Source organism: Lepidochelys kempii, chromosome 5 (assembly GCF_965140285.1).
Source record: "Lepidochelys kempii isolate rLepKem1 chromosome 5, rLepKem1.hap1, whole genome shotgun sequence".
Taxonomy (NCBI): domain Eukaryota; kingdom Metazoa; phylum Chordata; order Testudines; family Cheloniidae; genus Lepidochelys; species Lepidochelys kempii.
The window spans coordinates 133,139,015-133,156,448 of NC_136384.1; the positions used below are offsets into that span (position 1 = coordinate 133,139,015).

At 39.4% G+C, this 17,434-nt stretch overlaps 1 protein-coding gene across 2 annotated transcripts in view; it reads left to right on the forward strand.

Annotated features, from left to right (window-relative positions):
* The window catches only part of SLC44A1 (solute carrier family 44 member 1), a 91,948-nt gene that overhangs the window by 56,552 nt on the left and 17,962 nt on the right, over positions 1 to 17,434 (forward strand). For both annotated transcript variants that reach the window (XM_073345962.2, XM_073345963.2), the window contains exons 5-10: positions 1,710 to 1,803; positions 6,732 to 6,901; positions 9,695 to 9,784; positions 11,807 to 11,946; positions 12,759 to 12,945; positions 16,453 to 16,618. In XM_073345962.2, the coding sequence (XP_073202063.1) occupies positions 1,710 to 1,803; positions 6,732 to 6,901; positions 9,695 to 9,784; positions 11,807 to 11,946; positions 12,759 to 12,945; positions 16,453 to 16,618 (847 nt within the window). The remainder of the gene's footprint in view (positions 1 to 1,709; positions 1,804 to 6,731; positions 6,902 to 9,694; positions 9,785 to 11,806; positions 11,947 to 12,758; positions 12,946 to 16,452; positions 16,619 to 17,434) is intronic.

The window sequence follows — 17,434 nt, forward strand, 5'->3', positions numbered from 1 at the left end:
AGGGTGTTTCTAGGCCAGGCCCGGTCTTTCCACTATGTCAGGGTTTGGTGCAGCCTCACCGCTAAGTACGTGTCCCAGAGGGAGCTTCACAGCTATCTCCCACCTCTGTGCAGCCAGTGGCCTGTGCTCCCCAATTCCATGCTAGAGCATCCACATTTATTTGACAAATAAAATTTGCAGAATTTTAAAATATTGTATGCAGAATTTTTTATTTTTTGGCGCAGAATACCCTCCGGAGTATTTATCTAAATGGCAGAACTGGAACAAGAACTCCTGATTCTTGATTGCCTCTTTCAGCCACCTGTCTTTCTTTAATGATCTGCTAAATACAGAGATGTTCATCTCTTCCTGAAAAATCTAATCCATACAATTGAGGCTCTTGAGACTGCATGGGATACTTTGCACTGGTACTCCCAGGCTGTGCCCCTTCTCTGTACAATTAGAGGACTCCTTTCTGCAGGGGTAGCAAATGGGAGGAAATGCTACTGTGTGGTGCAGCACCATTAAGCCCAGTTGATGCTGGCTCAGCAGTTTTAAAAACTGTGCTTACACATGGTTTGAACTTGATTGTAGCCAACCTGGTCTCCAATACGGTTTAACTGGCCAGCACGTGGAGAGGGATTCAGCTTTGTTAGAGCTGCTGAGCATCCATAGAGTTTGACAATATAAACATGAGAGCACTTCTCCGTACAGATCTTCAGCTAACTCACTCTTTAACCTCAATAGTTGGTCCTCTCTTTACTCCCTGTAAAGCACATGAATTGTAGTTTAAAAAGAAAACTGAATAATTTCTTTTCATCGTGGATAGGTTTGGCAGAATTTGATTTTTTTTTTTTTGTATAATTTTGATGGATAATATCTGTTTGTATTTAAGCAGTTTTTTTCCCAGTGTTTAGCAATTTTAACTTTTCACAGTTGTGGGGAAACTAGGGGAAGGAGCGGCTCAGACTATAATTAGTTACTGACAGTAGGCGATTCAAAAAGTTAAAACTTTCTAACCATTAAACTCAAATCATCACCATCACGTCAACATATACAAAGTAAATATTCTTAAATCAAGCTGAGTTGTCAGGCAGCATTTTCTCACTTTGCCCATCTGTAAGTTTGGCCTGCTATCGATGGAATTATTTTTTTCAATTTGTGGGTGTACAGTGAAATTTATGTTTACCAATAAAAATCTGTTCCTTTGATGCCTAATCATGGATGTTGTCTCTATGCAATTTTGATGCATTAAGAAACAGTTGGGGGTGGGGGAGACTTATTTCAAGGAGTCCAGTGATTTATGTCCTCCTTCCTTTAAAAATGGACTATGAATTTAGCCTTTCTCTCTTGCATGATCAAAGGTGGTAGGAAGATGACCCAACCATGGAGAAAAGTGCCCATCTAATGCAGCGTACGGTGGGCTTGATTCAACGTTCTATTACAAAACATTTTCTCTAGTCTTTTGTAACTCTGAAGTCAATGGAGTTTTAGTAGTGGGAAAGTAATGTAATGGAGTGGAGAATCAGGACTATTATCCATTTCATAAAAAGAAAAGGAGGACTTGTGGCACGTTAAAGTCTTTAAGGTGCCACAAGTCCTCCTTTTCTTTTTGCGGATACAGACTAACACGGCTGCTACTCTGAAACCTGTCCATTTTAAGATGATTTGCTGGACAGGAACAGGAATATTAGATTTTTGATCTTGTAACATTTTTTTTCTTTCAACAGGATCAAATTTATGTAGCTATGAACTACAGTCATCTGAGTACACTACTGATCCACAGGCCTCTAAGCTTTGTCCTAAGCTCCCGGTTCCAGAGAGGTAAGTTTTAATGGCTTCTTGTCTAATTGTTCATTTGTTTGAAAAAGATTTCACAAAAACCTCACAAACCACAGTTTAGGTCTCTCTGTAACATACCTGTGTTTGTTTTTAGCATGTTAACTCTGTTGGTACAAAGCTCATCTTTAAAGAGACTCTGTCAACATAACACTAAAAAAAAACAAAAAAACCCACAACCTACTGTGTTACTAGTGCTATTAAAACTGGAATATTCAAACTACTATTTGATGTTCTATACTCAGTGTTGTGCAATGTGCTGCAATGTGTTTGCCACGCTGAGGGCTGGCTGCATTTTAGCGGTGCTGTTTGTACACAGCGTTATGAAGGGCTTCGAAATAAAAGGTGATATATGCACATAAAATATTACGTTTGTCATTTATGGTGTTTGCTTCTTGCACTTTACTCAGCCAGTTAAACTCGGTGGGTCTGTTTCATTTGCTGGTTCTCTGTTGTGTCTAAGTTTCCAGCACTGGGATGCTTAAACGGCAGAAAGAAGAGAAAAAGCCCAAATACCTGAAGGCACTCCTGTTCACGTATTACTACGTTTGCTCTAGTTTTAATGCTTAAAATTTCAACCAAGAGCTGCCTTGGCTGTTTTTGGTAAAGTACACGGTAGCGATTGTAACAAAGAGGATGCTGCTGGCATGGGGAGCCCAGCTGTGTGTTTGAAGATTAGAGTGCTGCCCAGAAGTAAAAGGGCAGTCAGCACTTCAGCTATACAGCAAATTTTGAGTTGTTCAGCAGTGCGATTATTTTAGGGCTCAGTCCTGCAAACACTTCTGTGAGTAGTCCCGCTGTCTTTAACAAGATTTCTACAGGGGTGTTTGCGGCTTTGGTCTTCTGTGTTTTAGCTGAAATTGAAGGGGCTTGACAATGCAAACAGTTGCGACCAGTCATAGGTCTTACTTCTTAAAGAACCTCAGTCTGATTATATCTGTTCACGGTCAGGCCATACATTCTCTGCATGGACATGAGTGTTTGTAAAGGAAAAACAGAGAAAAGTTCTGGAGAGGATATGTTGTATCCATTTTAGGACCTGTTGTTTTAAATGTCTTTTGTTGACCTCCATAACTTACCCAAGTTTTTAAATTGACTACGATAAGCAGCAACTCAAATGCTGACAATAACATACTTTTTCTGAATCTTTATTTGTGTTTTTTTTTTACTGCAGATCTGTAGCCTATGCAACAGACCTAGGCATAGATGCTGCACTACCTAACTAAAATAAATACAAATTCCAGTGTTGTTTTGCATACTCAAATGGCTTGTCAGTTTTAATTTTTGCCAGAATTGTATGTACTTTTCTTCCTAAACATTCCCATGTCATTCAATTGGATTGAATTTTGCTTAATAAGCAAGCACGCAGGTAGAATGGAGTGTCATGTCACTTTATAATACAGTGCAAATTCCTGGCAAAAATGCTTTTTAAAATAGTCAGAAGGAGCTGTTATGTCAGTGGAGGGTTTCTCCATTTTATTCTACAGTTATAAGTTAAAATAAAAATAAAAACATTCATTAAATTTTAAAGTTTCCCAAAGTTTGACTTAACCCCCCCCCCCCCCAAAAATGAAAGGAAATGCCCAATAGTTTGCCTTTAACTCACATTGTGTTCTAGATAAGGTGCCACAAGTACTCCTTTTCTTTGTGCTCGTGCAGTTATTGGAGAGAACAAGCACATTGTGAAGAAGAAATGAAACGGTCAGAAGGATGGAAAAATAAAATAAACTTCAGGAAGAAGGGTGTTGAGGAGGAAAACTCCCTGTTGTTCCCTTCCTGGAAGCAGCTCATCAGCTGGTGTAAATTATATCATTCTATTGAAGTCAATGGAATAGCTCCGTTAAAGTCAGTGGAGCTATGGCAACTTACGTCAGCTGAGAACTGTCCCCTGCAGTTTCCCAGTTGATCGTTTTGGAGGTAAAGTGTTCCTCATGACCTGCAGAGGAACCCAGAGATCTTGGGGGACTCTGACATTTCAACTTTGGAACTCTGTCCTTACTCGTTTTGGCTTCCTCACAGCACTGCCAGAGATAAGCACGCCCTCCAGTAGTGCCTCCTGGAACTCTTCCCTGTGCTAGAGAGCAGTTTCACTGCATGAAGGTGGTTTTGGAGCAGGGCCTCTAGCCAGTTTTCCACTTCCTTCCTGCCTCTACCTGTTCCAGCTCTGCACAGCCCTGCAGAGGAGCTTCCATTGAGTTTGGAGAGAAAAGGAGAGCATATCACAGCATCAGAACGCTCCATTCTGTTGGCTTAGTCTCCTCTACATGAGTTGGTATATATCAGTTATGGGGACTCTAAATATCTCACATCCACCCTTGTTTTGAGGCCCACCTAATAGAGAACTGCTCTGTTCTTAACTCTGCATTCATTTCCTCGTCTGTATCCAATTAAACTGGACTCTTAATATAATTTCAATGCAACTGTCATATTTGTGCTTTTTTATTTATTTCTCATCCCCTACTAGGCAGATTCTGCCGATGTTGATCATGATGATTAAGCAGCAGATTATTCTTAGAAGCTTATAATTTCATTTAAGTATGTAATGTCTCAAGGTATAAGCAAGGGGTCTTATCAATAGCAGAGGTCACTATGACTAGATTTATTATTTCATTTTTTGTTAAACAAGGCACATCACATGCTCATTGAGTCAGAACCACTGAAATGGAAACAGGTCTCGTGCTGCATTCTCAAGAGTCTCATTTATTCAAAAAAAGGTTGTAATAACCACTGACCTTATTTTTTATTAATTATAACAGTTTCTATTTAACTATTACACATAAAAACAGGTAACTTAATATGTACAGTATAATTGCTACAAGCAAGAGGGATATGAGGAGATTAATACAGGAATGCTGTGTGATAAAGATAAAGAGTATATATTTCTCCTCCAGGACATATTGCTTCTAATGGCTTTTTTCAGAATGTCTGTTTTCTTGTCAAGATGTAAAAAATTGATTTTTTTTTTTGAATGTTTCAGGATAAAAACTGAGCTTTGTCAGAATGATAGCTCTAATTTTCGGTATAAGCCTGTGAAACGTTGTAAGCTTTCTTAAAATTGGACCACGTGCACGAATTAAAAGTTAAATGCAAAGCCCTCTAATTTCAAGTTTTTCAAATTTCATTGCATACATTCTGTGGAGACCTGCGAGATGCTAACACATTCCAAAACTGGCTCCATCTTATAAAAAAGTTGAGGGAATATATAGGCTGCTCTCTAAATGGGAAGGCCATTACTATGGGTTTAATTTGATTTTTAACAGCTCTGACTAAATGTGTAACTGTTCTGCTTAACTGCTGGCTTTACCACTCACTGAAAGCAGGGTATCAGCATAAGCATCTGCAACGCATTTACTTAGTCAGCACAGTTGACTTAAAACCTTAAAAAATAACATTTCTTTTTATTTAGAAATGTCTGTCAGTTTCACAAAAGCATGGGAATCTGTTAATTATCTAGTTATGAGGGTGACCATAAACTCCTCCCAATTCTGCACTGAATAATTAGACAATTGCTTTTTTAGTATATTATCTCCCTCGTCTCCTCCACCTCCCCAAAATAATAATGCATAGAGGGGATATTCTTAAAGTAGATGAGTCTAACCCTTCACATTAGAAGTGAGGGTTAAAATTTTGGTAAGACTCACAATTTAAAAAGAGGTATCTGGTACAGGAAACCTCAGGCTTCAAAATCACTACTAAAATAGGAGAATCCCAAAGGGATAGTGTGCACTGGTGCTTCATTATACTGAAATCTTGCAAATAAGTCAGTAGGAACTGATGGAGAGGAAGGAAAGAATCTGGAGGTTAAAAGAAAATTCTTCAATTTAATGTAAAAATATATTTTATTCATTGGATTCAATTACAAGCAAGAGAATATTGCTAATAAAATGGAAAAGAATAATTAAAAAATAAAATAAACAACCTTGATAGTCTGATCTAGTTTAGGGTACAAGAAGATGCAACTCCCCAGTGGGCAGCATTGGGAAAATAATGTCTCACGTTTGTGCTCTCCTGTATTATCTGCTGGTGAACTGCATCCCAATGTCTGTTTACTGGGGTGAGAAGTACACCGAACCCTCGCGAGAACGCAGGATTTAGGATCCATGTGCAGTACCGCATTAACGTGGGGACCACGTTAAAATGAATTGCAATTAAAGTAATTACATTTGGGATCCAGGGCCATGACCATGTTCTGTGTGAATTCGCGCTATATAGACGTGCGTTCTATTGAGGGTCCGGTGTGTAATGCAAAATGTCAGTACCCCTTGAGAAGGACTCTTAATACCATTCAGGGTAAAATGAATAATTAAACAATTACAGGCCTCTTTGTTGCATTTTTTATAAAACATTTAAAGACTTATTTAGCTGAGGTAATGTAAGTAATTACTGTAATTTTCCTATCCTATGACCAGAATAAACATAAGAAAGGGAACGAATAAGATATCTTTAACATGGCTGCTTGGCAACACTTGTAAATGGTGACATGTTTTAGACTAATGTATATTTTTGCAACTATAGTACAATCATTTTTAGATGACTTTTTTGCTACAAAAGTGGGTCAGTATTCCATTTTGAAGTCAGTGAAGGGCATTGTTTGAGCTGGTGTACCACATGACACTTGAATGACAGATGTTTAAGCTGAATTAAGAAAACCCTCTTTTGAGAGGCGGAGGGTAATATTCTATTGGAATATGCATGCTGCCTTCTTTACAGAAATACTTGTAAAAATTGCATCACTCCTCATTGTGACCATTGTCATTCTAGCAGCACCTCTGCATTAAACTCACAGCTCCTTGTTATGGTGTTATGAGGGTGGAGAGTATTGCATCAATTCACCTTTCATTTGTGTGTTGATGTGGCATTTATATTAAGTAGGAGTAATTTTTTTTCTGATTTTTTTTTTCTTGTGTCACCAGTGCACCTATTCCATTCTTCCATCGCTGTGCTCCTGTGAACATTTCCTGCTATGCCAAGTTTGCAGAGGCCCTGATCACCTTTGTCAGTGACAGTAGTGTCTTACACAGGCTGATTAGTGGAGTTATGACCAGCAAAGAGATTATAATGGGACTTTGCTTGTTATCACTAGGTAATTGTTTTTCTCATTATTAGCTGTTTCATAGTACTGCGATAGGAGACTTTTAACATCCTCTAGCCACAACATGAACATAAAACCTATACAGTAATAAGCCCTCAGGAAACTGTTCAAATGCTTTTTACTCAGTAGCCAAATAACTGTTTCAAAAGAAATATACATGCACATTTAGTTTTTATTTAAGATGGGGGGGAGGGGTTGGACATTCTTCAGTGCTCTTGCCACAGCTGTTTAAGTCAAGGAGAGGCAGCTGTACTTTCTAATGCTCATTTGGCCCTTTCACTCACAGTTTTGCCCACTCCCTGCACCTCCTTCTAAAAATGAGAGCAATGCATGGCATTATGCTCTCAGAAACCTGGGACTTAGGCTTCTTTTTGTGTGTATGGCTTAGCTATTTGGGCTGGGATTTTCAAAGGAGCGAAAAGAAGCAATTGTGTTTGGCTCCTTTGAACCTCCTAACCTTGGTTTCTATGAATGTAAATGTTGCAAGTGTGTTATTAAAAGCTGGGAAATTCCCAATTCTGGGCCTTAGGTTTCTTGTCGATCACTGATATCACACCAAAGTGAAGTGATTGTTTGTTTTAAACAGACTCTATAAATGAGGGTAAATTTGGATGCACACAATTTTATTACATTTCTGATCAGCTGACTTCATTGGATTCTTAGTGTGAGGCCCTTAACCTCTTAAAAATGCCAACCCCTGCTGTTACAGCCATCTGTCAAGAGTGTGTGGTTAAAGAAAAAGAAATGACGACTGACTGTAGGGTGCCACAGAGTCTACAGCAGCAAGATTCTGCTATAGCCGATCTGTCTCTGTAGTAGAGAGAGAGAGAGATCTTGACTGAAAAAAAATAAAACGCAAAATCACTTCTTGGAACCAGCTGCAAAGAAACCCACAGAACTATTTCTTCCATTGCACTCCGTGGTAATAATAGCGGACCTGTAATAATTTGATCTAACGGTAAAAAGAAAATTAAGAATTTGCAAACTTGTAGCTCTATTAGTAGGGCCCTACCAAATTTATGGTCCATTTTGGTCAATTTCACAGTCATAGGATTTTAAAAATTGTAAATTTCATGATTTCAGCTGTTTAAATCTGAAATTTCACAGTCTTGTAATTGTAGGGGTCCTGACCCAAAAAGGAGTTGGGGGGAGCGGGGGGGTCGCAATGTTATTGTAAAGATTTTTTTTGTTTTTGTTTTTTTTGCGGTACTGCTAACCCTACTTCTGCGCTGCTGCTAGCAGCGATGCTGCCTTCAGAGCTGGGCAGCTGGAGAGCGGCGGCTGCTCAGGAGCCCAGTTCTGAAGGCAGAGCCGCCACCAGCAGCAGTGCAGAAGTCAGGATGGCAGGATAGGGTATTGCCACCCTTCTGCGCTGCTGCCTGCAGAGTTGGGTGCTCAGTCAGCAGCCGCCACTCTCCAGCCACCCAGCTCTGGGTAGCTGCACAGAAGTAAGGGTGGCAATACCACAGCCCCCCTAAAATAACCTTGTGACCTCCCTCCCGCAACTTCCTTTTGGGTCAAGACCCCCAATTTAAGAAACACTGGTCTCCCCTATAAAATCTGTATAGTATAAGATAAAAGCACACACAAGACCAGATTTCATGGCAGGAGACCAGATTTCACAGTCTATGGCACGTTTCTCATGGCCGTGAATTTGAAAGGGCCCTGTCTATTAGCAACACTATATTTGGATTACTGCCAAATTTTACTTTATATAAAATTTTTCAATAAATAATGTAAAATTAATTTAGTCCTTTAGGTTAAAGGAGGATAAAAAATGTGATTGCTTTCAGATCAATTTTTATGCCCCCTTAATTAAAAAAAATCAGAATGTTAGATCGTTTAGTTCACAAAGACGACCACAATGCCTTTCCCTTCAAAATGTAGCTAGTGCACACACAATACATGTTAGTGAGTGACAATTTAAGGAGGATTTTAGCATGCTGTGTCTGTATGTCGGTGGGACTAATACAATGCCCATGCTGGCTCTCTGTGAGGGAAGTAGCTTCCCAAATGATAGGTGCACTATGAAAACAGATGCAGAAATATTTATGTACCAATCCAAATGAATGAACTTTGAAGTGGCATGTTGCATATAATGCCATAATGCCAAGTGCACAAAAATGGGGATTTAAGAGATGAGAAATGGGAAAATAATAAAGATTGGAGGAGGAAATGTGAAAATTGCAAGTAAAAAATTATTGCAGAATCAATAAAACTCATTAAAGTACCCAATGTGAATTATAAAGATAAAGAACAAAGCAGTAATTTTTTCCTTGTAACAAACATGACATCTTAAATTACATACATCATAATATCTGCACTTGTTTAGCATGTGTGTTTGCATGCGAGTTCTCCTCTGCTGCTCAGAGTTGTGCAGTGTTTTCCCAACTCATAATATTAAACTCACACTTCTGTCATGTCCTCTTGTTTGTTTTGTCACTGTCTGAATACATCTGTGTGGGTAAATTATGTTCGATATATAGTGTACTATGTAAATGCACACATGCTCTTGTTACTTAGCAGAAGCAGGAATTGTAGAGGCTACCTGACTTTCCTTGTGTATTTGTATAATAAGTTTGAAAGCCATGGATGGGGGGGGACACTTCCTTTTATAAAATATTCTATTAATATGCAATAAGATTATTATTAAGATGATAATATTATCTTTAGTGTAGTGAGTTCAATTGAATTTCCTCCCCCTTGCTCGCGAAAAACAACACCTTTGTAGCATGTTCCTGTTTGAAATAATTGCTCTGCTTATTATATTTTTCTCTTTTGCAGTGCTGTCCATGATTTTGATGGTGATAATCAGGTACATTTCAAGAGTACTGGTTTGGATCTTAACAATTCTTGTCATTTTGGGATCGCTTGGTAAGTCTTGTTCATTTCCTTGTTTTTGAGAACCAAGTTCTGATCTCTCTCCCACAATCGCGAGGTTAATCAGCGTCCTACTCAGAGCCACTTCTTTTTTTCTGCTTTACGTTGACCTGTCTCAAGGTTCCATGGGGAAACTGCTATCCTTCTGGCTGAGGAGGACTGGATTAGATTAAGTCATTGCTGCTCTTTACCCAGCCAGATAATTACTGCACCTCCTGCTTGGCGGATGAGTACACACAGCCCGTGACAACCTGGAGAATGAGACACCAGGAATCTATTCAGAATCCTTCAACTGCAGTATAGAGCCCTGTGGGGCAGAGCAGCCCCATTCACATTTAGGAGAGGCCCTTAGGGGGTGCCTGAGCTCTGCTCTGTACATTTAAGCAGAGGGGAACATCGGTGGTTTTCCATCACTTTTCCTCCTCTTTGCATACCTCTTCCAATCCTGGGGACTACTGGGGGAGCAGGGGGCTAGTTAGGCCCCCAGAGCAAGTAACAGTAGCCTGAAGCTGTGAGATGAGTTAGACACGCTGGCTTTAAGATGCCAGAGATTCCTCTACATAATGTGAATTCCCAGTTGTCCCATTAGGGCTGCTTTCTGGCAGCTTTGATCTACCCCATTAACTTCAAATTTTGTGGAACTGAAGTTTTATATTGTTGATCTTCAATAATGCAGCCAAAATATTGGGTATGGGCAGGAGGTTAAATTAGGTGACAGCCATGATTTAAGGTCCTGTGACCTGCCAGAGTTAGAAAAATTTCAGTGGGCCGGTAAAAATACTTTCAAGATCACTTAGCTTTTCTGAACTGCCCCACTGACATCTTATTACATGCTGAAACACAGCACCAAGTGCAAAGACCTTAAAAGTTATGTTTTGTGAGACACGCTGCTTTGTTTACATTAGTTCATTGTTTTTGAAAGCCCCATATGGTCGGTAGCAAATGTGGAATTTCCTGAGTCCTACACCTATCTTTTGAAACGAATAGAATCCATCAGCTAAGATTTTGGCACTTTAGATAGGCACACCGCAGCTGAGTCTCAAACCTTGAGGAAAGGAGAGGAGAATTGGAGAGAGAAAAGAAATATCAAAAGAAAAAGGTTAATTCGTTGGAGGTGTGGAATCCCAGATCAAAGGGAAGGTTCTGTCTTGGAAAAATGGCTAGAGCCAGAGAGTGAAATTCTGGCCCTATTAAAGTCAATGGGAGTTTTGCCACTCCCATTGACTTCAGTAGGGCTGGGATTTCCACCAGAGAGTTTAACGGGAGATGCTTCCCTCTCTTCTTAGCCTTTTATTTTTATTTTTCATTTTCCCACCTCACGTGAGGTGAGCTGGCTTTTCCCTATCACTCCTGCACTTCCAGTGCCTGCATCAGCTCTTCTTCAGGCAGGAACACCTATCTGTGATTTATTTGAGGTGCTGTTTCCGGTGTCATGGATTTTCTCCCCTTTCCTCTCTCTGTCTCCTGGTTGCTTCCTTTCCTCTTTCCTGGTGGCACTTCTCTCTGAAGTGTTTACCCTTTCACTTATCCACCTTTCTTTGCTCTTCTTGTTTCTCTACATCCTCTCTGGGGCTCCCTCACTCAGTTCTTCTATTTTAATATCCCATACACATCCTACCACATCATCATCCGTTCCTGTCCTTCCCTACCCCCTTCCAGTCCTCTAATGCCTGTCATATCAGAGCAGTATCTGTCCTTACCATGCCTCCCCTGACTAGTGGCTTCACCCTGTTCTCTCTAAAACCCATGAAATGAGGAGTACTGATCCAAGGGTGCATGATTTTCGGGTGGACCTAGCAGGGTAGGAGCAGTGCAGGGAGAGTACCTGTTTGATTAGCAGGCAAGTGGGAAGCCAGAGCACTCCCCCTTCAAAATCCTTCCTTTCAGAGTAGCATCCGCCCACTTGGATATTTTCTGTCAGTTTAGACTATGCTGTGTTTGGCTGATTCCATTCTTTGTGCCTCTGTTCTGTAGAGGGAAATATAGTATTTGTCCTGTTTTTAATTCAAACCATAGGAGGCACAGGAGTCCTGTGGTGGCTGTATGCTAAGCAAAGAAACTTTGTCAATGAAACTCTTACTGCTGATCAGCTTCAAGTAGCCAAAGACAATCTTCAGGCCCTCCTGGTCTATGCCATTTCAGCTACTGTCTTCACGGTAAGTGCTTTGTCACTGACAAAATTGTATTCCTTTTTTCTGTCATTCTCGCCATGTTCTTTGGCTTGTCAATGCAGGTTTTGTAATGTGTGCAGGAAAGATTGAAAACGCTTCAGAAACAATATCCCTCTATGTTTTGTTGTTTCACTTTCTACTATTAGGCACTGTTCTGGTAGACCTATTCTTCTGATGCCAGGGGAGAGTGTATTGTAGGGCCTGAACCCACAGCTGGTCTGGGCCACTCTCAGAAGTCAGCTGGGACTTCCTTGCACAGAGCAGCTTCAGGATTGGACCCTTAATTTGTATGTTCACTTGCACTTGGATCCTGTTTGTCAGATAAATCAAACATGCAATGCTGAGATGATACCTCATAATTTCATTTTAGTTAGTAATCTTGATACAGGCATGCACTGTAATTAAACCTTTTTATAAACTTATCTGACAAGTTCTCCAGGATCTTTTTCAAAATATAGGGCAGATTCTGCCCTCAGCTACACCTGTGCCATCTCGTTGCTTTCACTGGGTTGCACAATGCAACTGAGTGATAGAATTTGTTCTATAGTCTTGTCAGTCTGAGTGTCAGTTCAGAAATGTAATTTAAAAGATAGCAGGAGTCACTAAGAATAGTTTGCATTGATAAATCAATCTCGAAATATTTGATGTAGGATTAAGTCATGTAAGCTTGCAGGGTTTACATAAACTGTGTTGGAAGTGTGATTAGTTTGCTCTACTTGAAGAGCCTGTGTTGTTTACTGCACCTGATGGTCTGCTTTTCATCACCTAAAATGTCAGTTGGAAACTTCTCTCCTCAGGTTATCTTGTTCTTGATAATGTTAATTATGCGCAAGCGAGTAGCTCTCACCATTGCCTTGTTCCACGTGGCTGGCAAAGTTTTCATTCACCTGCCACTGCTAGTCTTCCAGCCCTTTTGGACTTTCTTTGCCCTCATCCTGTTTTGGAGCTACTGGATCATGGTCCTGCTTTTCCTTGGCACTACAGGTATGTGGGTACATTGCTTCTTTTAAGTAAACACTAGTACTTTCTTGTTCAGACTTTAGATGTAGTTAAAATTTGAAAATAAGAATTGTTGTGCTCTGGTATATCCCTTTGACTTTGAATACTTTGAATGAGCACAGAGAGTACTTTAGAGCTGAAAGAGATTGCTGTGTTCTTGTGCACATCTGTATTCATCATCAGGTGTGAAGTTACCCATTGTTTGGTGCCCGGGAAATGGCTTTCTACCACTATTTTGCCCCCCTTTGATGTGAGGAAGAGCAGCTGCAGGGCTGCTGTAACATGCAAGCAGTAAGTCTCCAAGGGACTGTCACGCTAGCTGGGACCTGTTCGAACACAGTGTGTTCTGGTTATGGCATATTCCATATACGGTAGCGGGGCCTAGGAAAGGAAGGTGGAGAGTTTATGATGCCAGCTTTATGCCACTCATAGATTTCCCCATGCCAGAGGAATACTTAGCTATCCTGTTAGGGTAGCTTTCAGACTGGATAGTCTCTCATTTTTGGCTGTCTCATTGATTTGCAGAGTTGCAGAAATTAAATACAAAAAAAGCATGTCAATACATCAGTAAAGACATACATGTTTTTTAAAAGTCAGGAAATGTACAACTTCAGCGGAATCCATCAATCTGGTTTTATCTTCAAAAATTAAACTCAGCACATCTTTTGAAATAATGTTCTGTTATTTCTGTTCCTTTCTGTGTTTAGAGGGTATTTTGGCTGGACCTGAGATAGACACCACCAGCCATGCTCAGGTCTGTCCCTGGTCCTTCTTCCCGCTTCTCTGTGCACACAACCAGCCACCTGCTGCTTGTAATCTATTCATTTTCAGCTCTGCTGCAGCTGTTACCAGTAAACAGTCCCCAGCCAGGGCTGGTGCAACATCAGCAACCTGATAAGGTGCTGTCAAATACACAAACTAAACAAACAATAATAGAGGGAAAGTATTCTGTCGTCTCTCTGTTATGGTGATTTTAGGGATTACTTATAACAATCGCATGCAGATAAATGTAATTTTCAGGTTGATGGTATCCTTTTTAAGGTTCCTGCAGAAATATTAATATAGTCACTTGCCATAATATTCAACATATATGCAATGTATTTAACAAAAGTAAAAGGAATAGAAAATGCTAGAGACGTGCAATATGAATATGCTAATGTTACTGTAGGGGCCATAACTCTGCATTTCTTGACTTTTTAAATATATCTCCTGTGACATGAACATTACATTAACAGGTTTTTGCATTTAATTTTCCTCCCTTTCATTGTAGAGCAAAGGGTTAAAAAACCCAGAGACGCTCCTCTAAGGACTTATGGCAGCACAAGCCATTTAGCCACTACGTAAACTGATAAATGCACATTTCTAAAAGGACACATGCATGCACAGAGCATCGTTCAAAACGCAAATGCACAGTAGCCAATTTTCTGGTGTTTGTGGCAGGCTTAGGGCTGGTCTACACTAGATAGTTAGATCCACCCAGCTACCTTGCTCATGGGTGTGAAAAATCCACATGCCTGAGCGACATAATTAAGCCAACCTAAGTCCCTGTGTAGACAGCGCTTCCATCGACTTACCTGCTGCCTCTTGGGGAGGTGAATTTATTACAGAAATCGCTGTAGGAAGTATCTACACTGAAGTGCTAAGCTGTGTGCTGTAGCATTTTAAGTGTAGACGTAGCCTTGGCAGTGGACATGCTCCTCAGCAAAGAGGACTTTACACACCCAGTTTCAAGATAAAGGCCTAGAGATTCACCATAGAAGTTGCTGGGGTTCAGTAGAGGTACAAGGGTTTGCCTGAATAGAGGAGTTTGTAGGATTGGGGCCTAAATGTTTAGCTGATTTTAGTTAGTTCTGTACAAAACGGTGGCAGTAACTTTTCAAAATGGGAAATGTGTATTTTTCAGAAAGTTATAAGCATATGGGGGAAGAGGGTTAAATGGAACTTGAAATAGTGGGTTCACTACTTCACAGATGCTCTAATACATTATAGTAATTTTAACACTTTTTAGATCGTAAAACTGTTTCGGCCTAACTACGGGAAAATATTTGGGATTTTGGGGCCCTGTTTTTAACAAGGGACAGAGATAACAGAATTTGTTCTTGGTTTTGTTTGTTTTACTGCTATAAGTTTAATTTTAATTATGAGATGTGATGTTTGTTATCTGGGGAACAATGAGTCACACTATTTTTCTTGTGCCTGAAAATGGTTATGGTCCCAATTCTGCATTTTGAGCTGTGCAGGTAGACAGACCCCTGCACCCAATGGACCCAGTTGCATCATCAGGGCCAAAGTTTGGGCTTTAATAATAAAAAGCTTTGCTCCGTTTTAACTGTTGGTAACCTCAGCCCTGGTCCTGCACGTGCCTAATTTTATGCACTGTGAGTTGTCCCATTGATGTCAATGGGATAAAATGTTTTGCATTAAAGTTAAACAAATATTGAAGTCCTTTGCAGAAACAAGGCCATACATACTATATATCAATATTTCCCAAACTACTAAAAGCCAAAATGTATAACATTTCTAAAAATGAGTCAGAAGAAACTTGCTTTTCCAAATAGTAATTTACTAGAACAAAATTATTTTGGTATTGGTGTTTGTCTTCCAAGGTTCATACAAATCTGAAACCACTCACATAACAGATTTAGTGCAAACCTAAGTGAAAACACGAATGGCTTTCAAGTTGGATCTGTTTTATGCACCTGTTATGTCCATCCTCTGTATTTTCCTGAACCTCTTCTGCTGTTCACATCATTCTGATGGGTGAGATGGACCTCCACAGTGAATGCTAATGCTTTTTGAAATAGAGCATCCATCGCCTGAGGAAATCCTGACACAATGTCAGTGAGCTTATGTGAAAGTGCTACTTGGATCAGACAAGTCTATTGGGTTTTAAAATATGTATAAAATTCTTTGGGAAAAATCTTCTCTTCTCAAATGCTGCTAGTATTCTCGCAAATAGATTTTGTTATTCAAATATAGACAAAACACACATATAAACACTTGCACCATCAAGAAATAGAGGTGACCATTAATGTTGTTTGATCCTAACTAAAAAATACAAATTATGATCTTTAAATAAATTTCTGCAATTTTTGCAAACTATGGATATGAAGAGAGGGTGGCAGAAAATTCAGAATGACTTAGGTTTCCTTCCTTTACATTTTGGAATAAGAAATCATTCTGCTTTATTATTTTTTTCCAAATTGCCACATGGCTAACAATTTTTTTTTTTTAACTTGGATGTTGAATGTGCTCTGGAGAATTTTAAAATCCTTTCTCTGCATAATTATTAAGAGTAATTAATAATTCTGCAGGCTGACCCAGCAATATTATCTCCATTATCAACTGTCCAGCTACACAGGTGTTAACGCTTTATTAGTAGACAGAGCTATCACTCTTCAAATGATTGAGAGTTATTAGCTGAATTACAAATGGTTCCTTCTTTCTAAGTTGATATTGGCTATCTGCCTTCTTTCTCTGATTTGTTTCTAGGTAGCCCTGTCCTAAATGAACAAGGGTTTGTGGAATTCCGGGTTTTGGGCCCTCTACGATACATGTGGTGGTACCATGTGGTAGGGCTGATCTGGATCAGTGAATTTATTCTAGCATGTCAACAGATGACTGTAGCTGGGGCTGTTGTGACATACTATTTCACAAGGTGAGAACTTTTCAGACAGCTTTTTCTTGAGAGACCTAGTAACTGAATCATCAAAAATAGCTGGGGCCAGAGCTTGTGGTGAAATGAGCAGATGTGTTCTGCCTGAAAGCTGAAAAGCAAAAGCAAACTCCTAAAATAAATAATATGTTTAGCTGGTTTTGTTCAATTTAAAGATGTTAAGCACTGCAGTCTTGTTTGCCCCTACGTCCCATATACACAATTAAGACCTAGATGATTCATTTTTTTTTAAAAAAAAAGTAAAAAGCACTTTGACGTTCATCTGTTGTCAGTAATAACGCCGATAAGCTCCATTTAAATTAAGAGGATTGGCACTAATTGACTGGGATTACTTAATTGAAAAATACAGTCCTTCAATTCTTTACACCCACTCATTTGTCTGTTTTCTAAGATTACAGAAAGTCCCATTAGAGCCATCATTTTCATATGAATTTAGGCAAGATTATATACTAATATTCATGTGAAGCAAAATGTATATATTAAATCTCCGTGTACTATCACTGTGCATGAGTCCTAAATTTGTAAATCATGCTATACTCATATCAGCTAATGCACATGTATCTCAAATGCAAGACAGGGATGCATCCCATGTTTTTAGAATAATAACTCCTAATTGGTAGTATTGCAGTGTTCAAAAATAATGAGAATTAAAAATAAATAAATCTGAGCTTTTTTTAATTTGGTTTTTTTTAGTCTCTAGGTGCACCGAAATCATGTTTTTAAGCTTTTTTCTACACAATAAGGACTAGAAATTTTTAATTTTTTTTAAATGGAAGTGGAGGTTCTTCAATCACAGAG